Raw genomic sequence first — 27,982 nt, 5'->3', positions numbered from 1 at the left:
GAAAGGCTATCGCCTGTCTCCACAGGTGCTAAAGTTCCTATATCTGCGTTGGCAAGCAAGGGGTAACCACAAAGGGCCGGCGTAGTACCAAAGGACCCAGAGGCCTCTACAACAACACCGCGGCTGCTGTGCTTGCGCGTCCAGCAGGTGCTGAACATAATATTTTGCTCTTTTTTTCGCACCCGACGCCAAGGCGCCGGCTGAGAGCGCTGACAATAGCATAGCGACCTGCAGTAGGCAATGAAGCTGTAGCGCCCACCACTGATTAGCTGGAGATACCAGAGAGAAAAATACAGGCGCCCCCAGCCCGTATCCTCCTCGCACGTACAGCTGCAGCCAATCAGCAGTTGCCGAGCTCGACAGCCCGCTGGGAGGATTCTTACACAATACTCCCTGTACTGTGCAGGTACAGCTGGCCTAATTGACGCAGTAAATTGGCACACACAATTTACATCTACGTAGCTTATATTTGAACGCAGATTTCCACACCTTAATTTAAGCTGTTGTCAAGTTCCTTTCAGTAACCAACATACTCTGCAAATAAAGGTGCTGCCTAACCTGCCATTTACAAGCAACATTCGGTAGGGTTGCGTTCATCACACAAGTCGTGGTGACGACATCTTCTTGCATTGCGATAGTTTCAAACAGACCTTGACAAACGGGCGGCTTGGTTATTGCACTTCCTTTGATTCTTACAGTTTGTTGGTACCAAGGAACCTATATGGACTTGGAAAACAAACACAAAGGAGTCTATTTTATGTGAAATGGACCAGATGAAGAGTCTGACGCATGGATCCATTTTCTTCACACGAAAATTTCTAGCTTACCGTGAAACGTAAGATATTCTAAATTGTTATTAAAAATATTGCAATATAACTTACCATATTTCTTTTATTTCAGGCATCCGATTACTAAGAATTACGAAGGAGTCTTTCCGAGGAAACAAGACAACGTAATGCAACTCCGCCAAGCAGGTATCAAAAAAGGAAGCTCAAATGGTATTTCTTTCTTTATTTATGAATCCAGTCCAATCTCCAGTAGTTTGCGTAATGTAAATTGGAGAGTGCCAGACTGCATATGTTTCAATACCACAAGGGTCGTTTGTGACCTCCTACCCCAATCACACTCTTTAAAACATTCCATGCGTGTCCATCGATAGAAAAATGTCATTTCGTACAAAGTTAAACATGACATCTCATTTTGTTTTCTGAATGTACTGAGAAAACGCGCTTGAAATGTTTGTGTAACGCTGTAGTACACAAAACTAAAATGAATGCATGATAAGCATGATTTGTCTCGTTAGCCTTATTTCGTCATAATTATGACGATACCACTGTCAGTTTATCCTGGACACTGAAAAGCTTACTAAACAACGTGTCATACACAGTGCAATAGGAAGGAAATGAGTATTCTCTATTATTCGGCAAAATGCATTTTGTCAGCAAGAATCAATTCATTGCCAGATATTGCTGACAATCTGCGCCACATTTCAACGAAATCTAATCATGTGCAGCGCACAACTATTCCTGGTGCCTAAAATTATTACGGATAATTGCACTATAAGCACTAGGCAACACTGCTTCAATTATTTAATGCAAAAACATAATTGATTACCATTTACCATTTTCCTACGCACTGCAGGGGACGTCTGCTTCAGCCAAATCTGAATTTGCGGCTGTTGTCTTTCGGGCAAGTCAGAGGGCTAAATTCTGCGCGCCTCGTAAAAGACAAAACGCCGTGGAGCGCTTGAATGAGGCATTTACTGAAAAGATGGCACTTCGCTCACACATTTGACACTTTTGGTATTGGTCACAGGTGACTCGTTCCCTTAACTAAGATAAAAATTTTAACCAACGTGAACCGTATATTTCAACACCAAAAGCGGGCAATCCCAGTGGGTGCTCCGAATTAGGCATGAATTCATGGAGAAGTAAATATTGAAATTGTATCTTTTTGTTTGTAATTGGCATCCGAAAACTACACATTGGTCATATATCACCCCTAGAATCGGCCCTCCCATTATCGATTTCGTGAACTCGCTGCCGTTTAGGTTCTCTAAAAACACTTGGACACAACGCATACCAGGTGGGTAACGTATTTGAAAGCATAGTTTTGTTTCGTCAAAGGCATCCATAGATTCATTCTATATGTCCAGGCCCTTCAGGTTGAATAGCCCCTTTGTCACCTATATAATACAGCTTTTGCCAGCTATCAGCTTCCAGCCTGACGCAGTGGGTGAAGACGTACCGAGTCCCCTTACCCGTAGACCACATTGTTCTGCAGGTCACCACCTTCGTGTGTGTCGCCAAATTAATGATTTTAGTGATAGAGTAGCTTACTGTTAGTTCTGATCTTAGGCAAAGTGAAGGAAGCACTCGCAGTGGTCAGACGTGATGACAGGCTATAACGCGTGAGACCCATCAAAATCTAAACACATGCATTGCCTAGCTGCCGAGCACTGTCGAAACATGCGACCCGAATATCAGCTCTTACGGAATTGGAAAGCATTCAGTACTGAATCGGTAATTTATTTTGTACAATTGCCTTGGTAAACACTGATAGAAGAACCAATGTAAAATTGGGAGGGAATATTTAGGGTGTGTACTGAAATATTGGCGGTACTTATGAAGTCGTCATTAGCTTCTGTGAAGAAGAAAGCAGCGTCAACACCCGTTGACGCTGCTCTATTATCGCCTTGTCTTCTTCCCCTTTTTCCTTGCCCCGTATTACCGAGCTTTTGCTTCCATTTCGTTACACTTGGTCCTACTGCGTTTTTGCAATTTTGCGCCAAACCACATCAGATTTGTTGGTGGACCCTCTCCTTCAGACGAGCCACATGGACGGCAAAACAGTTATTTCTTCTGTCCAAGGTTTGCTATTGACAGAGTGCAAACCTGCCAAGAGTTCTTCCCGAGGCATTCTGTGATTACAAAGGGCAGCTCAAATTTGTCAGATAGCGCCTTGTCCCATGGCTGACAACCTCGTTGGACCCATACTTCATCTCCTTTTAGGTACTGCGGTGCGGGACCATGACGAAGATCCTAATGCCGCTTTTGAACGTCTTGGACTCTTGCGCTACTCTTGCGAACTTTTTCGCTAATATTGCGGCATGAGGTCTGTCGCCGGATGGTGGGTCCAAAGCTGATGAGGGCATCCAAATTCAGCGCGTCAAGTCGGGGCACCAGGACATAGACTCTTTCATGCACCGATGTCCCAGGTGAATTCTATAGTGAAATGTTCAATGAGTAAGCAGCAGCCTGGAAATGCTCGTCCTAGTGTGATTCTCCCCGCTTACGGTTGCTGCGGTAGGGAGCCGAACTAGCTTGAATTGTCTAATTTGCTCTCTTCGTCAGGTCGATTGCTTGTGGATAGTAGGCTGAGGCAATGTGGCGCTGAACTCATGCTTGACGTAGGTAGGCGCGTAGTTCGGAGCAGCGGAAGGTGGGTGACCGATCCGATAATTTTTGTGCGGAAGACCATGCCACAGTTCAGGTCAGTCTCTAAAATCTTGTCACGCAGCTGGGTGCCATAGAAGGCATGGCAACAACTTCCACAAATTTGGATAGGCAATCAACCACAATCAGGTTGTAGCGACTGCCAGCTGCTGTCGTTGGTAGCGGGCCAACATGGTCTATGCCAACCGTGTAAAATATAGTAGTAGGAGGTGCAATTGCAGTGATGAGCCCAGGCTGGCATCGTGAAAGCCGCTTGTGTCGCTGGCATATTTCGCCGCTAGCGAAGTAAGAGTGAACACTCATGCTAATTTTGAGTCACCGGAAGAGCTCGTGTACCCATTCAGCGTCAGTCGCTGACCTATGTGTCCGCCTTCAGGTGTGTCGTGGATGGCGTGAAGAATACCAGGCCGCAACGAAGCAGGGATGACAAGGAGGTGTTCTTCATCTTTCCCCTTATTCTTTCATTGACGACGATAGAGAGTTGCGTCACACATGATACAAATTTGCTATTGTGTTACGCGTCCACAAGGGAAGCTATGATAACCACCACAGTAGTGTCTTGCCATTGAGCCTTGGTGACGTCATGCTGTAAAAATATTATCCAGGCTGCCTTCATGCCAGATCAGTCGTCCCCGCTAGAACTTCGCAACAATGCATCAGCTACTTGGTTCAGTGTACCGGCGCTATGTCGGACGCGGTAGTCATACTTTTTGGAGTCGTATTATTCAGCGTGCAAAGTTATACTCCAGGTGTTGCTTTGAGAACATCCATGAAATTGCTGCATTAATTATTACCGCACTGAAGTTTTTACGACGCAGATAGTGTCTGAAGTTGTCGTCAACGCTCCAAACAACGGCTAGGGATTCCAGTTCGTTGGAGTGATGGTGATGTTCTTCATCCGGAAGCCTTTGGCTGGCATAGGCAACAACATGCTAAGCACCACCCGATCGCGCTGCACAAGTGCTGCTCCGAGCCTATTAGGCTAGCGTCTTTGTGCACATCTGTAGTCCAGCCTTCATTGACGTGGCTCGGTACACGGTAACCAGTCAGCTGTTGTTGAGCGATTGGAACGCACATTCATGTGATTGGCCCCCTTTAAGCCGCGCTTCTTCGTTGCGCTGGTCAGTAACGGGAGCAACTGTCGATGCAAAGTTAGCAACAAACTTTCGCAGATAACACACGATTCCCCAAAACAACTGCAGCTGTTTACGCAGGTCGGAGTGGAAAAGTTTGTAACGGCTGACATCCTTTCAGGGAGAGGTTCGACAGGTTTCTGAGACATGGAGTAACCCAGAAACAAGATGGCCAGATACGAGAAGTCGACACTGGCATTCCTCATGGTCTAGTCGGAATCAGGCGTTGTGAGGCCTCTCAGGCACTTCGTCTAGGTTCCGAGGACGTTCTGCTGCTGTTGATCCCACAACTAAATATCATCTATGTACAAACACGGCCGTGATCCTGAAGCTGGTCTACCACGGTGTTAATAGTGCGTTGGAAAGTGTTGTGAGCTGTCCGTAAGCCGAATGGCACACGGGTGAATTTATAAAGCACTGGTCTTGTATAGAGCGCAGTCTTGAGCTTGTCTTTTTCAGCAGCACTGATTTGCGAATACTTAGCCAGCTTGTCAAACGACTAAAAGAATTTTGCTTTCCGTACTGCGCCAATGGCATCGTTGATTTTACTAAGCATTTTACTAAGGAATGAGCATTTTCCATAACATTTATTTACCTGACGATTTCGCCTTATTTCACTATACATCCTCCATAAACGCAACAGGACAAACTTTTGCGCAACCTGTTTATGCGGATGTTTTGCTAAATACTACCGGTGATTGAAAACGTGTGCCCTCGTGCTTCTCGCATTGTCGCCTCGAACAGTTGGCGTAAGTGATTGATATTGCAAAAAGTGACCAGTTAAAAGTAATTCCCCTTTCATGTTCAGCACCCATGAATGCTTATTTCGTTCAAGTTTATATTTCTGGTTTACAATTTGGAACTATAATCATTCAGAATATCAGACATCATTTTGCATCTTAGGAGACAAGGAGCACATCGTCTGCCGTTTTTGAACCATCCCGCTCTTCTTTTGTCAATTGGAACACATCTTCTCATTTTACTGAACCCTCACGTTGCGTATCTTCTGCGTTTCTTTCCATCCGACTGGGCTACTTATAGCAGATTGGTAAACGGTGTATCATGAAGTTTATCGTGAATTTGTGTTTTCAAATAGGTGGTGCATTGATAGAAGGCGTCAAACTAAACGCAGCAGCGTGGACACGGCAACAGAAAAGTCATCTTTTTGATTACTTATATCTGTCTAATTGTAAAATGAAGAAAGAATACTGTTAGCTTAAATGTTAGTTCACATTACTACCTTTCTGAAGGAGGCCTTGTATTGGCGTTACTTCATGCTGCTTAACGCAAATATATCACACGCGATCGGCTACCCTTTTGCGCTAATTCAGCGCTAATAGCCTTCTGATCATAGTTCGGCTCGATAAGTGACTGCTTTACTTTCGTCTGTTCTTCTAGGTCACCCCTTTGTGGCGAAGAAAACCATTCTTTTTCTCAGTAAATAACATCACTGCGCCGTGATTAAAGTTACACCTATCCTACGAGGTATGAAATACTGATTTTTCCTAAATTAGCGAATTGCCTTATATTATTGCGATTGCGTTTACATGGACATTCCTATCCTAAGGAATGATCTGATTTATTGCACCATCTGGATACTGAAATGGTAACTTACAAATATTTTCTTTTTGTAAAACACTATACCAAACCCCAATTTAAAACGCTAATACGCGCGATGTCAGGAAAATGCTCATTACAGTAGAGAAGTGAATAACAGGCCATCAACAAAACAGGCTCCTTAGAAAAACCCGGCCCATGAACAAGAATCATGAAGGGAGGGATGTGTTTATACGGACGCAACAATCCAAGGCACTATGTTTGCCCTGATGCAACTCATACACAATTACCAGCGTGTTTTCTTATAAAAACTTACCTAACGATGCCAAAATAGTGGTGTGAACCTTGCAATTTGGAGAGTAAATTTGAGAAATGTAAAGACGGGAAGTGCAATCGACACTAACTTTAAGCATCCTGACCAACTACAGTACACGTTTGGCGAAAGAAATATCTTCAAATACGTATCTTTGGCTAAACGCAAAAAAATAATCGGACGTCAAATAGTACTTGCAATGTACTTTTCTGTAGTCCCGTTAAAACATTCTCGGTCTTTTAGTAAAATCGAAGCATGCATTGTATCCTAACAAGTTCGCACTGTATGTAATTCATACAATATATCGAGTGTCCACAGATAGTCTGACATACTTGAAGGCACAGGTTATGGCAGATGTGACTTTCTGCCATTTATACACCCGAACAGACGCGCTGCATGGCTTCTTGTGGGCGGTCTATGCCTTCTGAAAATCCTACGCACTCCTTCTCCGAACTGAAGGTGCTGACTGGCTGCTGTATTGTTCTAAAGCAAGACTACACAACGTTCGGCCTGTGAGTCACAATTCGTCCGCGAACTGATCTTTAGAGGCCGGCGCCCAAATTAAAGCTTTAGCGCGCTGCTAGCAGAATTACGCATGACCATCATATGATGAAAATGAATATTTTTGTGAGACAGCGCAATCGTATTCACAACCGCCCAACGCTTTAAATCGCAGAAGAACGTGTAGAAGTGTGGGATTTTTTTCACTGAACACATGGGAAAGGTGAAACACCTCCGAATACATTGGTCAAGCAAACAGGGCCACCAGACCTTTCCAGGCTATACTCGACTTCACGCGCACTTCCATCATTCAGCCTGCGTTGATGGCCGCATGACCTATAGACCCGAACAAAGCCACAGTGCTCTATGAACATTTACTCCGCCCAGCCTTGATGTTATTTGCAGTCAAGCTGGGCACAACCCTCACTTACGCTCTTCTTCTTCGGCTCTTTTTTTGTTCTTTTTTGTTTTCCTTTCTCTCCCCAAGCGCCACGGTCGCGGTGTACACAATTACAGTGATTTTCCTCACTGTCCAATATCTTCCTCTTACCGACTATTAGTGCACAGCATCCACATGTTTAACAAGAACAAGCATTTCGCTAGGGCATGACTCAATTGTATGGCGGCCGTGTTATGGTATTTTGCTTGCTTGCCTTACTTTACATACTTCACACATATTTGCTCAATGCGCGCATCAAGATTAAGGCTCAAACAATTGTTGCTTGGATCTGGTAACAGGAACGCCAACAAACACAATTCGACGCTTTTATTTCGCCGATACTATTAGCAGGCTCCTTTCCAGTATGAAGTCTAATTTCATTTTGTTTATTTACTTGCAATACCCACACGTATTACAAAAAGCGAGTAGGTTTTAGCACAATATAGACATCTCTTAATATGGTAACAAAAAAAAAGTCGTACGGCTGTCTTGAAGTTTTGTCTGTCCGCGATGGTGCCAACAAAACACGAAGTCGGCTCCATCAAGCACTTGTTCACGGATCAAAGGAGTCATGGAATAAATACAAGAAACAAATACCCAAGAGTGAGATTGCTAAGATGTATGCAGCTGCATGTACACAGGATTTAACTGCGGAGTGTTCGCAAGCTCTACTAACGGGTACTGCAGCCTACATGGAACGCCTCACTAGCCACAGTTGTCAAGCAGTGCGCGAGTTTACGTACAACCAGCATTCCAATAAAAACTCGTGTGCTACTGCATGACATCAATACTGCAAAATCGGTATACTCGCTACGCAATGAGTCAAAAGAAATACGGGAATCGGGAAGGTCCAATTTCCACGCGAAGCATTCTTTGGCTCATCAATGGCATTTTGCGATAGCGGCAATGTAAAAAAGTATGTGTTATTTTTCGGGTATTAGTTGATATTAGATGTATATATTTGCTATCAAAGTGCGCTGCCAGAGTATTCCTTTAATAATAACCGCGGACCGCGTGTGTCTGTATAAGTTTTTATATACAGAACTTTATACGAATTGTACAGCCGTCTAACAAAATGACATTTAGGAACCGTAAGATATTCCGGTGTCACGAAAGGCCATGTGAACATTTCAGATAGTTGGCGCCCTAAATTGCTTGCAATTTTTCGTTATATAGACAGCCCATTTTCCATGATCGAGCCGTTTATTATATGGACCTGTTCGTAATGAAAAGTTATATGTTGCTATTTTCTTCTCTTGTTGGGTGTGTTCACAGTTTTAGCTAAAACAGAAATAAAGTTCGACGTTTGTCACGTTTTTTTTTTAAAACTACGCCATCTAAAAGAATTTGCCGATTTTCTTTTTATTGAAATAGGCTGTAAAATACATTACAGTCGGAGGCGAAAACGATACCATTGTGCATGAGCTTCAGGCGTAGTGTCTCTTCTGGCGCACAGTTTAGGACAGTTCATGCGAAACAAAGAAAGCGCAGCAACTGTCATGGAGTTCCAGCTTTATTTTCCATTAAGAAAGAGAATAGGCAAGTAGAATTATACCACCTGTCTTGCAGGTATGCATTTGTATGACTTTGTGACTGCAATACTGAAAAAGAAAACCAACAAAAATCAATATCAGAGTTATTATGTCGAATACTTTTCTGTAAGGCCACAGAAGCAAACACCATATGGGCAGCAAGTTATGATATTATGCGCCGCAAATGCAAGGGTAGCACACCCACATATTACTGCTTTGTCTCACATAAACCATTTAACCTAATTTTACGCACAGCAACATATTCCACGGCAGTGCCTATCAGAAACAGCACCTCTTACTCAGTTGCTTTTTTAATGTTTTAATGTACCGTGTGAAGTTTTCACACGTGCGAGACCGTCACAAGTTTATACACATGTCAAACACTAATTGCGCCCGCGTCTTCTTTTCATTGTTCGTGGTCTTGTCATCCATCGGCCAATACTTTTTAAAGACTGACCTGACGTGCAGGTTTAGGAAAATATGGCTGTCGAACCGCCCAAAATAAATGTGTGGAACATATCTTTGGACACCAAGAGCGATGAGGTAGATGCCACTGCAGCGACCGCAGACCAATATGTAATCAAGGCCCTCTTTCATTTAATGTCCTACAGACGTGCTGATATGCTGCGAAATACATATTTCGATGCTGTATTGAAGGTCATGTTTATGACTGGGCCCTGCTTACGTAACGCTGTACCCGTTGGCACACGCTATAAAGATCCCCTTTCCCATTCAATACTGACAGAGGTACACCTCACTTAAACCGACAACACTGTAGTTGTACTTGACAAAAAAAGGTATTTAACTTCAAACACCGACGTAGCATTTACCTTCACAGCTCCACAGTGAAAAAAATCAAGTTGTGCCGCAAGCAACATTACCACGGGCGTTTCAGTTAAACGAACACATGTTGCGTTTCAATGAGGGAGACAATTTCTTGCTACTAATTATTACCTCAATATAAATGTAATACCACATAACATCAATTCTCTGCAGATATTCATGCCTAGGTAATTTTGCCTGCCTTGGTTAAAATATATGAGACATTCAAGGTTGAATAAGCGGAAACCAAAACCGACAATAGATTCGGCCGCACTACTTTGCGTAGGAATACATATGCTCAAGCTTCGCTTACCTTAACTTTCGCTTATTAGCCACAAAACGTTGTCACTGAAATGATGTCCGCGTAATGTACATCGCATATGACAAGCAAGAGCCCGTGCGCATGCACCCCTCTTTATTGGGTTACAGTGTCTGGATTAAAACAGGTGACCAACATTCACTTTTAGAACTTAAAGCTTATGCGTTTCCCCCGACCAGTTGGCGCGTAGATGGAGGGCATTTAGCCTGTGTTACCACAGCCATTCCTGTACGTCGCGTCACATAGCAACAAGTTCCTATTTTAACATTACCAGAAATAAATCCCCTGTATTTGTGAGCAATATATGTTAATTTTCACTTCCTAAGAAACGAGTGAGGTCAAACGTACACTGAAAAAAATCAGAAGTTACCCAAGAGCCTCAAGCACTCAGGGACACAGCACGGGCGTGACAACGGTCTGACTTGTCCCGAAGCGAATGTTCCGTACTTCCGATTCGTTCACTATTTAAATGTGGAACTTAACTCAAAAGTAAGTATCCAAATGCACGCCCAAAATGTCCTTTGGGTAGAAAATAGGCTACTCTAGGGTTATACTTTTGCTGACCACATGCGGCGAAGGTGATTGCGTGAGCCGGAAACACGTCATAGTTATCACGTTTTACGCACCAGATAGTTAGCACGTCACGTAACCGCCATCAAGAGGAGTGGGGAAACAGCACGCATCGAGATAGAAGCCTTTTTACGCTCTGCCTTCCCATGTGACCCTTGCACCCATAGTCAATGATGGGACACATGGCGTTCAAGCCTTGGCATGCACGCTTCCAAGTGTGTGGGGAATGCCTCGTTGCTGAGGAGAGCGCACTGCGTCTCCCACGTCGATGGTGACTGCAGTGGCGTGAAGGCAGCTCGAATGTCCGCGTAATGCTGATAAAAAATTCAGATACTACTGCATGCTGAAATCGTACAAATATGGAAGAACAAATGTTTCTCTTATGCATAAGTATTGAAGTTTTCAATTTGCATATTCCATTTCTACGTTGATGCTCGTCTCTTATCTGGTCTCTTAACAATCAGGAAATGACAGTTAAAACTGCAGTTCCCAATTACTTACGTGCACTTTCGGAAAACATATCTTAGTTTCCAAATCTCACTTGCTCAGTTCACAGTACCACTCAACTAGATAAACACTGTTTAAGGAACTAGAAGCGGGCGAACATTGAAAATTTCGAATATGAATCAAATGTTACACTCTAACCCTTTGTATTTGTATTCAATATAGAACTATTCGGGATTTTAATACTGGGGACGAGCTACAACACATGACTGAGCACCTCAACAGAGAGAGTGTAGGAGCGAGGTTGAAGATTAATATGCAGAAGACAACGATCAATAGCCGGACAAGAGAAGAGTTCAGCATCGCCACTCAGCATCTAGAGCTTGTGCGGGAGTACGCTTTACCTAGGTCAGTTACTCACACGGGGCCCTGTTCATGAGAAGGAAATTTACAGATTAAAAATGGATTGGAGCGCATTCGGCAGACATGACAGATCCTGACTGGAAGCTTACTGTTATCATTAAAGGAAAGGTGCCTAATGAATGCATCCTAGTGGTGCTGACATATGAGGCAGAAACTTAGACTGCTGGAAAGCAAGTTAAGGACCGCGCAAAGAGCGATGGAACGAAGAATGTTAGGCATAACGTCAGGAGACAGGAAAAGAGCGGTGTGGAAGAGAGCAAACATGGATAGCCGATATTCTAGTTCACATTAAGAGAAAGAAATTGAGCTGGGCAGGTCATGTAAAGCCTGGGTTAGATAAGCGGTGGACCATTAGGGTTACAGAATGGGTGCCAAGAGAAGGCAAGCGCCGTCCAGGACGGCGGCATCGGAGATCGCTGAGAGAGGCCTTCATAATGGAGTGGACATAAAATTGGCTCATAATGATGATGATGACCACGAATATTAAACTAACCACACGTTTCACAGAAACGAACTGGCAAAGCCTGCATAATGTTATTTGTCTGATGAACAAAGCATTACAGAATGTCAGATGTGAACCAACGGGAAAGCTGTTTAAAGAAGGAGAAAGAAAATTGGTATAATACAAGCCTCCTTTGTTGTTTCGTGCCTGAAGACCACAGGACAACCTGTTATATTTGCTTAAAGTCTTATCATTCAGTGTGCTTGGTCATCTAGTAATGAAGCAGTTTCGTCTTTTACGCTGCAATGTCTGATCTTTTCTTGTAATGAGCTATATTACGTGCCTGTACGGCGCACATGCAGGTCCTGCTGTAGCTATTTTTTATTTTCCACAATTTGGGATTTTTCTTACGGCAGCCATTTTTTTTAGCGTTTTCCAAAAATCTGGCCATACAACAACCAATTTTTTGGAAAACTAGCTTGCCACCAGGATCATGAGGTGCTTAGAAGCCATTCCTGCAGTTTTTTTTTTAAATTACTAACCTTTTTGCGCAAAACTTCTCATTATTGTCTTGATAGTTAGCTGTCTCCTTTCTCTTGTCAGTTCAAGTGTGGCACTTAACAATATAAAAAGTATTATTTCAGTTATAAATACATACATCTGCATTAGGAAAATCATTCTAACAAAACCACACATAAATTGCAGTGGCAAAGCTTTTTGAATGTAAAGCAAAACGCAGAAATTATAAACTTTGTAAAATATAGACGTTCGCCGAGTACAATACATGGTGCATTTCTAGTGTATATTAATAGATAAGAAAGATTATATTCAATGTAAAGTTATGCTTTTTAACGGAACAATAATATTCTTACATAACTAGTCAATTTCGTTGTATTTTAATGCTTGCCATTATTTTCTTCCTTCTTCGCAGATCACCTACCCTATTATAACCTACGTGTATGGAATTCCGCTGTTTGGAATGGCCCTCACGAAAAATGTATTACGCGATTCAGGAAACTGGCACGCAGGGGACACGACACTTATCATTTCAAGTGCCAGGGCATTCTGCAACATGAAGGCTATTTAGTTTAGGAGAGAGAAAGCATGTAGAACTGACACAACATGACCATTTCATAGACTTTTTTGATGCAGTGACATTAAGGCGTGGAACAATAAAACGAAGACTACGCGAGCCCTGCTGAAATAAAATTTGGCGCAACATGGCTGCAAATCAATTTTTAAAGTTTTAGCAACTTACCTTCAAGTGGTAAACAATTGTAGTTCCGTCTTTCGAAAAATGTGGTGGCTGTGTTGGGAGCTCTGGTTAGCGGAGGCTAGTAATACACGTATTCCGTACCTCCTTGAATCCTACTTTGAGTACCGGTCGACACACGTGAGGAGGTTTCATAAACCTTGCTAGGGTGGAAGAGGCCCAAGAGAGTCTAAATCGGTTTTCTGGTGGTGAGAACGGCTTCACCGAATACGTGTGCCGGGTTACTTTCACGGCTTGACAAGCTTGACCGCGTCTTGCCCAGCTGTAGACATCTTTGTTGATCCTTAGCCAGACGAAGAGGTCCACAAAGAGCCCCTGTGTCGCTCTGTTGCCGGGATCCGTTAGCCCGTCGTGTGAATCGAATATTCGCCGCCGAAACTTATGGGGAATGAATGGCCGAGGAGCTGCCTGCGATCTGTCGCACGTGACCAATTTTCTTCTTTACGTGAACGGTGCCTCTGAAGGGAAGAGCGACGAGCCTTTTCCCGCAATTGGCGTTTGGTCATTTTGCGGCGCGGAGTCTAGAGCTTGGAAATCGACAGGGCTAGAAGCAGCAGTGCTCATCTGCGAACGTGCGTCAGCTGCCTGATTTTCCGGAGTTACGGCAGCTGCACGTCAAAAATTCAGAGATAAAGGAAAGTTCCCGAAGCTGACGTTCTGAGTACAAGCAACTATCCTTCTTGAAAATAAAGGTTAATGGCTTGGGGTCGGTCAGAATAGAACAGCTACAGCCACTACAGCCTTTAAAGAAACAGAAATGCTTGACAGTGCAATATATGGCCAGCATCTACCTCCTGAAAGTGCTGAAGCGAGATTCCGTAGGATCGAGGGGCTTCTAAAAGAAGCTCAGCGGCCTTCAGTAGCTTCCATCGTGCTACTGCAGTACTGCACCCGCTAACATTGTCGACACGTCTACCATAAGGCGGGTCGGCGCATCGGGCAACGAATGAATCAGCAACAATGGAGTCAGCCACCACGTTTCGGCTTCCCAGAAGGAGAGTTGGTGCTCCGAAGACAAGTTAAAGGTAGGCGGTAAGCGCCAGTGAATATTTATTAGCCCCACAAACTTGCGAAACATTCGGAGGGTGGTTGGAGAGGGCGATTCCTCAATTGCCCGCACCCGTGATTTCAGTGGCTGGTTGCCTTGCGGTGAAATGCGACGGCCGAGAAAATCAACGGCTTGAACTCCTAAAATGCATTTCTGGCGCTTTACGACTAGGCCTTGTTCATCCAGTCGCTAAAATAAAAGGCGGAAGTGCGCTTTGTGCTCTTACTATGTGCGGCTTGAAACAAGAACGTCTTCAGGGTAGGCGAAAATGAACGGGAATCCGTGCATAGCCTCGTTTAGGAGCTCTTGAAAAGTTTGCGTCACAGTTTTTATACCGGAAGGCATATGGGCAAACTCAGATAGGTAAAAAATGTAGTGATTACTGGCTTCGGATTGTCGCTTGGTTCGACAAGAATTTGGCAGTATGAGCATATCAAATAGATCTATATTTTGATTACTGCGAGACGAGCGCCGAAGTGACATATGTTGGGAATATGATATTACCGCAGAGAGTTCCCCACATGCCAGTTACGAGCACTCTCGTGAGGTACCTTTCCAAGCGCCTCATCGCTAAAGCCCATTACTCGTCGCATCGTCATTAGAAGAGCGCAGCAACGCCTAGCACATGGCAATACAGCGCGTGTCTCCCGTGCACGCGCTCACGGCAGCGCCCGAGTCTGCCGTCCAATGAGAAGCCACGGCGTGGCTCGTGGCCTTCGGGGCGCGTAAAAAGTGCGTTCGGCGGAGAGACGCGGTTGACTGTGGAATAGGCTCCCGTTAACTCTTCTTTTAAAATGTGTGAATGTTTAATATTGAGTTTCCGGGCACACGTTCGCCCACAATAAACCAGTGTGTTTAGTGTGCTTCATTGAAGAGCGCTACATTTCTAGTGGAGGTGCTGAGTATGATAGGAAGTGCGCATTTCGTAAGAGAACGGAGCCCCGACCCTCAGCGATTGGAACCCAGCGAACAGACTCCAGTACACCAGCGCACAAGCCGCGGCATCCGAGAAGACCCACCTGAGTTCGGACCGCTTCCTGTTTCTGAAGCAGTGCCGGCAACAGTTACCAGCGACGGTGCAACCATGACCGGCCCAGTGGCATCGTCCCAGCTCATCGTGTACCCACCACGCACGCCCGAGTCCTTCCACGGCGATACGTTCGAAGATGTGGAAGACTGGTTAGAGCACTTCGATCGAGTGGCAGATTTCAACGGCTGGGACGAGACACGGAAGCTTCGCAACGGGTACTTCGCGTTAGAAGAGTCAGCGAGGACGTGGTACGTCAATCATGAAGCGACGCTATCTTCATGAGAAGAATTTCGGCGACAGCTGCTTGCCACGTATGCAAGCACCGATCGGCGAGAGAAGGCAGAGCACGCTCTACAAGCCAGAAACCAGCGCACTAACGAGAGTGTCGGCATGTATATAGAGGAAATGTCCCGTCTCTTCACGCGTGCGGATCGAAACATGACCGGACAGAAGAAATCACGCCGTGTGATGCGTGGCGTTAAGCAGGAGCTGTTTGCAGGACTCGTCCACAACCCACCACACAGTGTTTCTGAGTTTCGCACCGAAGCGTCGACCATAGAGAAGGCGCAGCAGCAGCGTGCCCATCACTACAATCGTGACGTCATCAGCGCACCCGCCGATATCCTGTCAGCAGGCCCAGGCAGTAACAACGAAGCAATAAGGGAACTGGTGCGATCAATCGTAAAGGAGGAGCTTCGAAAGCTGCAGCTACTGGAAGCCACGCCCACAGTTTCAACTCTCGCCGCCGTCATTCGAGATGAAGTTCGCCATGCCATTCTGCAGCCAGGACGTGAGGAACCGCCTGTTCATCATGACCAACCACCACCCGTACGTCGCGTGCCAACGTACGGTGATGTGGTATGTCAACCGACCGGGCATAGTTCTCCATTCGCGACCCGCATCAGCCGCCAGCCGACTCTGCGCAGTGGACCCCTTCTAGCAGAACTGAGGCCACGAAAAAGTGACGTGTGGCGTGCACCCGACAGGACGCCACTCTGTTTCCACTGCGGGGAAGCTGGACACCTTTACCGAATGCGCCCATATCGCAAAGAAGGTCTTCGCGGCTTTACGATAAATGCGCCTTGTCCCCGTAATGGCGAAAGACCCATCGAAATTCAGGACTACTTGACCGGACAACAGGATTCGGCTGCTAGATACGAACACCAGTCCCGATCAACAATGTCTGCACGCTACAGGTCACCAAGTCCACGGCTATCCATGATTTGACCAAGGCGTCGTTCACTGAGCCCACGTCCAGAAAACTGAATCGAGCGACCTGTGGAGGCGAGGCCGCTGACATTCGAAAAAGCCAAGATCCTCCGTCAAGTTTACCGAGCAGCCGCGACGAGCAGAAGCGGATGAATAAGATAAGTGAACAGAGAATTTCTTCAGACTTGCGCATTACAATAGACGGTCATGAATTGAGTGCATTAGTTGACACAGGTGCCGATTATTGCGTCATAAGATATGCACTCACGAAGGAATTGAAAAAAGTTTTGACGCCGTGGGGTGGACCCCAGATACGTACGGCTGGTGGGCACCTCATTACGCCTCTGGGTAGATGTACCCCGAGAATTGGAATTCGGGCTTTTCTTACGTCACTGATTTTGTCGTGTTACCAGAATGTTTGAAGGATGTAATACTCGGAATGGACTCTCTCCTAACAAATGGTGCCATAATCAACCTGCAGAATTCTAGCGTGTCATTTTCTACGAAGGAGGTTACAGACATGCAAGAGTCGGAGGAACTATAACACGTTGCTTTGCGGGTTACTTACGATGACATAAGCGTGCCACCACGTTGCAGCATGCTGGTTCGCGTAAGAAACAAAGCATTCGACGACTTGGAAGGTATAGCGGAGGCCAACGTCGAGCTACTGTTGAAAACGTAAACTAAAGAATTCTTAGATCTATGTACATTGTTTTCGCTAACACAGTTGGTAACGCAAGCCACTAGGACTGTAACAAGTACGGCAAATACTCTAGATTTATTCCTAACCACAAATCCAGAACTAGCTACAGATCTAACATATCTGCCAGGTATCAGTGATCATCTTCTGCTCAATTTCGTCATTAATACGCCACGTCATAAAGCGAATAAAATAAAGAAAACCATCCTAGATTACAAACGGGCTAACTTTGCCGCTATTAATAAAGAACTATCTACATTTATTGATCATTTTCTTCTTAATTTCGATACCCGCTCTGTGGAAGAAAATTGGCTACTGTTCAAAACGAAGGTACACCAACTATCAGACAAATATATTCCTAAGCGCATCGTCACCTCTAACCCTCAAGCACCCTGGTACAATTCATACATCAGGCGACCATCTAACAAAAAGAAACGTTTGTTCCGTCTTGCTAAACTTTCACCTTCTATTGAGCGATGGTCGACATACAAGACTGCTTCCGACACATACGTAAGAACCCTAAAACTTGCAAAAAACAATTTCTTGTCTTCTACTTTACCATCTATTTTGAAAACAAATGTTAAAAAGTTCTGGCGCATTATACACCCTGCACACGACCCCTTAATTACATTGCAAGATACCTTCGGCAACATAATCCCAAATAACCTCTGCGCTACCATACTAAATAGAACATTCACTGAAAGCTTTTCCTCTAGCACGACAGTTGATTTTCCAGATATGCCACATTACAGATCTTCCATTATGTCACCAATAACTATTGATGCTCCTGGAATTGCTAAATTAATCGAGTCTTTGAAGCACGATTCATCTCCGGGGTGTGACGAAATTAGTTGTAAATTCCTAAAAAGTACCTGCGCTTATCGCTCCATTATACTAACAAAACTGTTCCAGCAATCGCTCGATTCATCAAGCCTCCCTAACGACTGGAAAATCGGGAAGGTGGTCCCACTTCACAAATCCGGTAATAAGCACTTGCCTCAAAATTATCGGCCCATTTAACTCACTAGCACATGCTGCAAATTACTAGAACATATAATTTTTAAACACATCGCCACCTTTCTTGATGATAACTGTTTTTTTTTCTTCTGCGCAACATGGTTTCCGTCAAACATACTCCTGCGAAACGCAGCTACTCTCATTCACTGATAAATTGCATCGCATTCTTGACAAGTCATCTTGCGCGGATTGCATATTTTTAGATTTCGCGAAAGCTTTTGACAAAGTATGCCATCAATTGTTGCTTTATAAATTAAGTCATCTTAATCTTGATCCACATGTCTTTAGATGGATTCAATCTTTCCTTCTCAATCGCAGGCAGTTTGTTTTCACTAATGGCACAACTTCACCGCTTACTAACGTACTATCTGGTGTACCACAAGGATCCGTCCTCGGACCCCTTCTATACTTAATTTATAATAATCACCTTCCGTCCACCCTATCTTCTGCCAGCCACCTTTTTGCTGACGACAGTGTAATTTTCCGCGAAATATGTAACCTCAACGACATTAATACTCTCCAGACCGATCTTAATTTGGTCTCTAACTGGTGTAAAACTTGGAAAATGGAATTAAATATTAACAAATGTAAGTTCATGCGTGTTTCTCGCTGCTCTAACACTCCCCCTTCTTCTTATTGTCTTAATGGCATTCCTCTTGATTCCGTCACATCATATAAATATCTAGGCGTACATATATCACGAAACATAACATGGAATGCCCATACTGAATACGTTACCAATAACGCTAATCGCATGTTAGGGTATTTACGTCGCAACTTCTCTGCTGCTCCTTCGTCCTTAAAACTCCTACTTTATAAATCACTAATAAGACCTAAACTTGAATACGCGTCATCTATATGGGACCCTGGGCATGAAAATCTTATATATTCTCTTGAACTTATACAAAAGAACTCCGTTCGCTTCATTTTTTCAAATTACAACCGTACTGCAAGTATCACAGCCATGAAAACTAACCTTTCTCTCCCATCTTTAAGATCTCGTCGGAAAATCAGTCGCCTCACTCTATTCCACAAGGTATATCATCACGTCACGCTACATGGCGATCTTATTGCACCACCGGAATACATCTCCCATCGTACTGATCATCGGCACAAGGTTGGCATCCAAAAATTCAAAACTAAAGCTTGTTTTCAGTCATACCTTCCCCAGACAGCTGTCGAATGGAACCGCCTCCCTCCCGATATTGCAGCCATCGAGGATAACCAACGATTTCGTGATGCACTAACAACCTTTGTTTGTTTTGGAGAATGTTGAAATTATGTCCTAACAAAATTTACTGTATTGTATTTATTGTCTTTGTAACCTATATTACCCACTCCCCTCTGTAATGCCTTTGGCCCTGAGGGTATAATAAATAAATAAATAAAATAAATAAAAGGTATTTGCGTAGCACAATGTATTGATTAACTACGCGATGGGTGTGCTGATGTATTGCTGACGAACTTGGGAAGTGAATTTCGGCACGTAGCAAAAACACAGCCATCGCCTTCCTGCACAGCGCTACTGCGGTCACAGATGTATGTAGCTTAGCGTCAAGGCCCGCCTGCAGTCCAAACTATGCATGATGCCGTAAGATCAGTTGCGATCAACCAAAGTCTGTCACCAGTCCAGAAGGAAATGATGGGGGACCTTATAAATGAATTCGCAGAATGTTTCTCCACCTCGTTAAAGGGACAGCGCACACCAGTTGGTAAACACCGTATAATAACAGACGAAGCGACTAGGGCAGTATACCAACATCCGTACCGAGTGTCACCGGTTGAACGAGAGATCATAAAGAGTCAGGTGCAAGAGATGCTTGAGGACGATGTCATTCAGCCATCAAACAGCCCGTGGGCGTCACCCACGGTCCTTGTGAGAAAGAAGGACAATACATTGAGATTCTGTGTTGATTACCGGAAATTGAACAGTGTGACCAGGCGCGATGTATACCCCCTTCCACGCTTTGATGACACGTTGGACCGCCTACGGCATGCAAAATGTTTCCCTTCATTAGATCTCAAGAGCGGATATTGGCAAATTGAAGTAGGTGAAAGAGGCCGTGAAAAACCTGCTTTCGTAACCACAGACGGCCACTATGAGTTCAAAGCGCTGCCATTCGGCCTCTGCTGTGCGCCGGCGATATTCCAGCGCATGAGCGACAGTGTCCTCTCGGGTCTCAAATGGCAGTCAGGCTTAGTTTACGTAGACGGCGTCGTGGTATGTTCCGCAACATTCGACCAGCATGTCTAGAGGCTCCGTTTAGTGCTTCAAGCCATCAGATCCGCAGGCCTAACTATTAAACCGGAAAAGTGCCAGTTTGGATTCCAAGAACTTCGTTTGCTGGGTCACGTAATTAGCGCGCAAGGTACTGGTCCGGATCCCGACAAGACTGCTGCCATTGCACGATTTCCAAAGCCTACAAACAAGAAGACGGTACGGCAATTTTTGGGGCTATGCGCTTATTACAGGCAATTTGTAGAAAACTTCTCGAAAACTAACGAACCTCTGACGAAACTTACTAAAGAAGACGTGCCCTTCATGTGGCACACTGAACAAGAGGTTGCGTTCAAGGAATCAAAGGAACGATTGCAAGCCCCACCGATCCTCGCCCACTTTGACGAGACAGCGGACACAGAAGTCCACACAGATGCAATCAATCTCGGCCTTGGCGCGGTTTTAGTTCAGTAGCAAAATGGGGAAGAGAAAGTCATAGAGTATGCTAGCCGCACTCTATCGAAAGCTTAAACAAATTACTCTGCGACAGAAAAGAAGTGCTTGTCTGTCATAAGGGCCATGAGCAAGTTCCGACCATACCTGTACGGCAGGCCGTTCCGTGCAGTCAGCGATCACAATTCTCTTTGCTGGCTGGCAAACCTAAAAGACCCATCTGGACGACTTGCGAGGTGGAGCCTCCGGCTCCAAGAATACGACATTACTGTCATGTACAGGTCTGGAAGAAAACATAACAATGCTGACTGCTTGTCCCGCTCTCCAGTGGAGTCTACTCCTACAGAAGAAGAAGATTTCCCGTTTCTTACAGCGATGACAGCGTTCGAAATCGCAGAGCGTGAACGGCTGGACACAGAATTGCTCCCACTAATCAAACACCTCGAAGGATACGGCGTCCAAATCCCACGTATGTTTATCAGAGGTTTATCGTCATTTTGCCTCCGAGATAATGAGCCCTACAAGAGAAACTTTGAACGCAACCAGGAAAAATTCTTACTCGTCGTACCATCAGCCATGCGACCAGAAATTTTGGAAGCATGCCATGATGAACCATCGTCGGGCCACTTAGGTGTCAGCCGGAAGTTCGCCAGAATTCGTTTCAGGTACTTCTGGCCTAAATTGTTAGCGTCGGTGCAGCATTACGTAAAGACATGCCGCAAATGTCAAAGACGCAAAACACCACCCGTGACACCGGCCGGCCTTCTTCAACCCATAGACCCACCAAAGACTCCATTTCAACAAGTTGGAATGGATCTTCTTGCCCCGTTCCCAACGTCATCGTCAGGGGAAAAATGGATCGTAGTAGCGACGGACTATTTAACACGATATGCTGAAAGTAGCTGCCTTGAGCGACGAACGCCAGCTGAAGTTGCAAATTTCTTTGTTTGTAACATAGTACTGCGACATGGTGCACCAATGGTCGTGATCACCGCTCGAGGAGCGGCCTTCACAGCTGATTTGATGCAATGTTTGATGAAGATGACTCACACCAGTCACAGAAAAAGCACTGCATACCATCCCCAAACAAACGGCCTGACGGAACGTCTGAACCGAAGCCTGGCCGATATGCGGTCCGTGTATGTCGACCTCGAACATAAGACATGGGACGCAATCTTGCTTTACGCCACTTTCGCCTATAATACGACAGTACAGGAGACAACCCAGGTCACTCGATTTCAACTGGTCTATGGCCGCACAGTAACCACACTGGATGCTATGCTGCCGGTAGATGGCAACAACAACCCGTACGACGTCGACGACTTCCTACAACGAGTTGAAGAAGCCCGGCAGTTGGCACGGTTCCGCATCCTACAGCAAAAACGTAGGGACGCAAGCTACTACAACCTGCGCCGCAGAGAAGTTGAGTACCACCCAGGCGAGAAAGTGTTGGTATGGACACCAGTGCGTCGTCGCGGACTATGTGAAAAACTCCTTCGCCGTTACTTTGGACCTTAAGAAGTTATTCGCCGAGTAGGTGACCTGAATTACGAAGTCATCCCTCATGACCAAGAGCGATCAAAGCGGCATATCCATGTGGAGGTTGTACACGTAGTCCGCATGAAGCCTTACTACGACAGGTAATGAAAACGCATCTATAGATAAATTTGTTTCATACGCATCGGGATGATGCGTTTTCGGAGGGGGACTAATGCCGCAGAGAGTGCTCTCCACATGCCTGTTACGAGCACTCTCGTGAGGTACCTTTCCAAGCGCCTCATCCCTAAAACCCATTACTCGTCGCATCGCTATTAGAAGAGCGCCGGCAACGCCTGGCGCATGGCGATACAGCGCTTGTCTTCCATGCGCGCGCTCACAGCAGCGCCCGAGTCTGACGTTTAATGAGAAGCCACGGTGTGGCTCTGGGCCTTCGGGGCGCGTGAAAAGTGCGTTCGGTGGAGAGACGTGGTTGACTGTAGAATAGGCTCCTGTTAACTCTCCTTTTAAAGTGTGTGAATGCTTTCTATTGAGTTTGCGGGCACAAGTTCGCCCGCAATAAACCAGTGTGTTAGTGTGCTTCATTGAAGAGTGCTACAATATTGTTCCGGAGGGGTTACGGCATTCAAAGATCAATCATCGCCGCAAGGCCGCCAGTTGCCGCTGTCCTGCTATGGAATCATATGGAGAGGTGCTAATTAATTCCTGGAGGAAGGATAAATAACGCCGTGCTGATACATGTGTTAGAACTAACGGCGGCGGAAGTCCAATCTCAGCCCAATGAGCCTCCGAGGCCGTGTGGTAACAGGTCGGCCGGTTGTGGTGGTGATATAATGCCCCAACTTGTGTCTAACGGGCAATGCATCGTGTCGGTGCTTCGTGAGTTGCGGGTATTCGGCGCGTACCCTGTAGTACGTTGAGACTGCGCTGAATGTACGGATGCGAGATGAGGTGAGGTTGGTCGGCAGGCCAACTGCACCGAGAGATCTGACGTTATCCTGTAGGCTCCGATCGCGAACACTCGCACCCACGTTGAAATAGCTCAGGAAATCTCCTCCCAGCGTAGCAGAGCTGGCGTCGGCGATCGGAAGCACCCATCCGTGTAAGCGCGCAAGTCCTATGTCTAGCGTTATTGACCGGAACACGTACGACGCGATGGCAGGGTTGTTCAAAGCGTGGATCATTGGTGTGGACTTGCCGAGTTGGCGATCTGAGGCTGTGGCGGGAACGATTGACAGTTCGGCTCCGGTGTCGAGGCGGAAGCGGATGCCCGTGATGCGATCGGCTACGAAGAATAACCGGCTTTCGTGAGGGCCGTTGTCGCATGCCACCGTTAGCAACTGGCCATCGCCTATCCCGTTCACGAACAGGGCTGGGTGCAGCGACTTGCTTGCTCGCGAAAGAGAGGCGAATAGTTGCACCCAAGTTCGTCGCGAATGTTGAATCCCGCTGTCCGAATGTCTAGTGCACTGGTAAGGCAATCGACTGTTCCTCCCAGTTGCAAGAGTGAATCTCCAGGCTCAGAGACTCGCGATGCTAATAGGTAGCCGTGCCGCAGACGAGCGATCCCATATGCGGCCTGCGCGTGCAGCTAGCCGATCGAGACTTGTCTCGTCTCAACCCTTAACTATCATGCGTGGGGACTGTGGGAGCCGTTGCAAGAACAGCTCGCACAACATTGGAACCTGGCTCTCGTTTTCGGAGTCTTCACCCAATAACTGACGCAACTGGTAGTGGAGCTGTGTCGTTCGTTGTGGTCGCCGAGCCCCTCAGAGCGCAGCTGTTGGAGCCTATCCATGCGTTTGAGGTTGTAGTATGCTGTGACCGAAGGCGTACGTTCTAGCAAGTCATCTATCGCATCGGCGATGTCGAAGTGTAGCGCGGCGACGACGTGCAGGACAGGTACCTTGTTATTTGTGAAGTGATGAGCAGGACATGAAAACGGGCTTGCACTTGCATCAACAAAACTCAAGGATTCTTGCGACAAAAGTTTGGAAGTTGAAGCCCTGCACCAATGACACGAGACGTCTTCGTGGCGTCGCCTCTGTCAACAGGAGTAAGAGCAGCGTCGTCCGTGGCTACTGTTCGATAAAAAGCGTAAATGTTCTGTTCCACGACTTGTTCGAAGCTGAATTGTTCACGAACTGCTTTGACGAGCGTTTTGAACCACTGCAAGAAAATCGTGGATGTTTTTTTTTTAATTCCTGAATATGGCAAGTATCACAGGACATTTGTTATTGAAACTAGTTCACTCCTCGCCAACGACGCGCGACAGAACTATGTCAGGTGTCATTACCGGGTTCCCGCCTGAAATTAGGCTTAGATTCTCATATGTGTTGTTCCTTAAATACCCGCGCTATACGCGAAGGTTACATCTAGAAGGACGACATGCCACGCCTTGTTTTCGACTTCGAAGTACATTGCTCACGTGTCACTTGGCAGGCGCCTGCGGTTGGTAGGCGGCTGTCGTTCCCTGTCTGTCTGGCTGTATTCCAACATCGCTTTACTATATTTTGTATATTTTACTATATTTTTCTATATTTTGCATCCTCTGTCGATGATGAACGTCCCTGGAGAAGATGTTGTAGCCGTATACGCTCCACAAGTATTTCACCACTTAGATCCCACTACCTTTGGTCAGGGCATGACGTTGAAAAGGCACGGCTGCGCCTATCCCAAACTGCTGTAAAAATCGGCTTGGAAATTCTATTGTTTTTAGCGTTCGTGATGATGTTGTTTGTGGTATGTTGTTTGGATAATAGTCTAGGTATGTATTAGCATAATGGGTGATCTTGGCCTATATCCTGGGAAGGTGAGATTCTGTCTGTGCTGTCAGTGGCGGGTTAATAAGTGTGCGGGAGGCTCAGTCAACATCAGGGTGTTTCCGTCTGAATACGTACATCACAATGAAGGCACCTGCATTGCAGTCTAATTCTTTACTATTCTAGGCGGCTTGAGGGGTTCTCTGAATACGTAAGCCAAGTTAAATTTGCACGGCGCGCGGCGTGGTAAAAGCTGCCTTGTGTAGATCCCTCTCATAGACTTCACTTTAATAATAACCAGCTTTGAGGTCCGTCGCGGAAAATATTGTTTGCAATAAGGAGCCATCCAAGCTCGTCATCTATCGCGAGCAAGGGGCATACGTCCTCCGTGGATTTGTTCAGGCGCCTATAATGGACGCGAACCACCGAGTTCCCGTCTTGTTCACCAAAAGTACAGGAGATGCCCAGAGGGTATTTGACTGGTGGGTAATTTTGTCTGGACGTATTTGCTCGACTTATGGCATTTTGGCTTCTGGTTCTCACGCCGAAACTTGGGCAGAGTTTGGCACAGTGGGCGAGCGTAATAAACATTTATTACGTGATACTTAGTTATTTGTGTTTGGTGAATCGTCAATGACGCTGATAGGCAGTTTCTGGTCTGTTGTAGGAAACTTCCAAGGTGTTCCTGGCTTTGCAGACACTAGGCTTATGACGCAATTTCGCTAGAGAGCTAGAGCGATCGATTACATATGGCGGTATCCGGGAGGGCAAGCAAATCGCTGGATTCCGCAGTTTCTTCGTCGCTTACAACAGTCATGTCCTTGACTAGGTGTTTGTTTTCCAAGCTGTAGTTTATTGCCATCGCTTTAGCTTTCCTTTCGTGCAGTCGAGTGATTCCCCTTCGCGATATTTCAATATCGAGCCACACGTGTTGGTTGCCTTCGACGACGCCTTCTACGTCTACGGGTGTTTCGGCGCCGACGGATAAAATCAAGTTGGAGTGATGCGCGATGATCGCTTGATCATTAAATTGTATCAATAAATGCGATCCGTGAGTTCTATCAGCACGTATTGCTTGGTCCATGGAGAGCTTTATCGGCTTGAATCGTAAATTGACTGCATGGCGTTGGCTTAAAGGGACCCTGAAACGCTTTTGACGATTTTCTACAAACGTACTGAGTCGTTAGAGTAGGTCCTTCTGATCATTAATTGACACATCGAAGTGCCCCGCGTAAAGCGTGTAATTTATTATAAGGTTTTAAAAATGCACATCGCTGCCGATCGCAGCACACTTCTCGGCGGAATTTTAGGCCGCCCCTACCCATATGACCGAAATCACCCATAGGACGTCAGTGGGGCGAGCTATCCGATTGGCTGACAAGGGCGCGTGATCGATAATTTTTCCAACTTTATGGTAAACAAATGATCTTCGTAATAGTTGGAATGTTAGTTAATTTGTTTTTCTGAAAAGAAAGTAACATGAAGAGAATGCACAAGAATAATTTTTCAATACACTTAAGCACTTCCGGCACACAGCAAGTGTCGTCTGCTAGTGTTACAACGTACTCCATTTTGACGAGAGCTCCGCGGTCAGAGTCGGTTTCAGTCTTTTCGCGAACACTATGATTCGACTTTGTCGCCTTGTGGACTGCAAACGTAGCGACTGGCAGTATGTCAAGCTGCGACATCGTGTCCCTCTGCAAGGCAGCGTACGAGCGAACTGGCTGCTGCGCATCGGACTGCCGCTATCTGATCGGCGCCAGGATTTGCGCGTTTGTGGCCGTCACTTTAATCGGAAGATTACTAACGCAATAGCGTTTCGCGAGTCCGGTATTAGGGCGAACGCAAGCACAAGGGGACAGAGTCTGGCCGCTTAACTGTGCCGTAACGGGATGAGCCATGACATGAGCAGAAGGGCAAATGTGAATGGTCTGCACGGTGCAGCCACCTGGTGGCACAAAGCTCAACTATACACAGTAGCAGCAACGAAGTGTATTCTTCTTTGCTGCTGGCGTGTATTTTTCGCAGGAGTGTAATCATCAACACGTTGTTTTTATCAATGTTTAAAATGTTTTACACTTGGTTAGAGCAATATTAGCGCTTTGTTTGGCTGGTTAAGCGCTGCACAACAAGTGCATGGACCGTACAGGCCGATCAGGCCGCTCACATACGTCTACGCTAAAGTTCCTTCATCAGCTTGAGTTTATGCCTCCAGTTATTTGCCGAAATGACCAGCTTGCCTGTGGTTACCGGAATACAAAACACGTTCGGCGCTACGACAGAATGCTCTCAACGCACGCTGCTTCGATAGCTCTCGCTTGGGGTCGACGGCCAAGCGGCTAGCGGAGAGGTCTCGCGGGGGCGGGTTCCAAAACAACCGGAAGTGGACGATGCGACGTCGCATCGTGACGCTGAACCAGTGAAGGCGGAGCTTAGCCCCGCTCGCTCGGCGAACGAGTTGAGGAGGAAAAGCATGGCTAGGGAGGAGGGTAACGTCTAATCGCTTGTAGCTCCATTAATACGTAACGCTTCACTTAAATTGGGGTGCGAATGTTCTACTGAAGCTGTACCCTACGCGTCTACAAAATTTGTCCGAACCGTTTCAGGGGCCCTTTAAGAAGTGGATTCCCAAGACTGCGTCTAGTCAGCAATGCCGTGGGATTACTAAACTCTGTCAGCCACCCTGTGAACGAGGCGCCAAAACCGGGTCAAATTCAAAAGTTGACTTATCAGGCTCCGAAAATGCGGCAGGAAAGCACGGACAAATAATAACCAGCCTTCTGGAGTGCCAGTGAACACCTGCTGTGATGCTAAGATAGAGTCAG

General features: G+C 45.9%; 2 protein-coding genes across 3 annotated transcripts in view; both read left to right on the top strand.

The window, feature by feature from the left end:
• The window catches only part of LOC142586880 (uncharacterized), a 31,115-nt gene extending 17,944 nt beyond the window's left edge, over positions 1-13,171 (top strand). The window contains exons 2-5 of the mRNA XM_075697758.1: positions 699-835; positions 901-998; positions 5,987-6,073; positions 12,882-13,171. Coding sequence (XP_075553873.1) covers positions 699-835; positions 901-998; positions 5,987-6,033 — 282 coding nt within the window. The 3' untranslated portion in view covers positions 6,034-6,073; positions 12,882-13,171. The remainder of the gene's footprint in view (positions 1-698; positions 836-900; positions 999-5,986; positions 6,074-12,881) is intronic.
• Positions 1-27,982, top strand: part of LOC142587574 (uncharacterized) — a 129,499-nt gene that overhangs the window by 48,455 nt on the left and 53,062 nt on the right. The window lies entirely within an intron of this gene.

Source organism: Dermacentor variabilis, chromosome 7 (assembly GCF_050947875.1).
Source record: "Dermacentor variabilis isolate Ectoservices chromosome 7, ASM5094787v1, whole genome shotgun sequence".
NCBI lineage: Eukaryota > Metazoa > Arthropoda > Arachnida > Ixodida > Ixodidae > Dermacentor > Dermacentor variabilis.
This window is presented reverse-complemented; position numbering and strand designations above follow the sequence as displayed.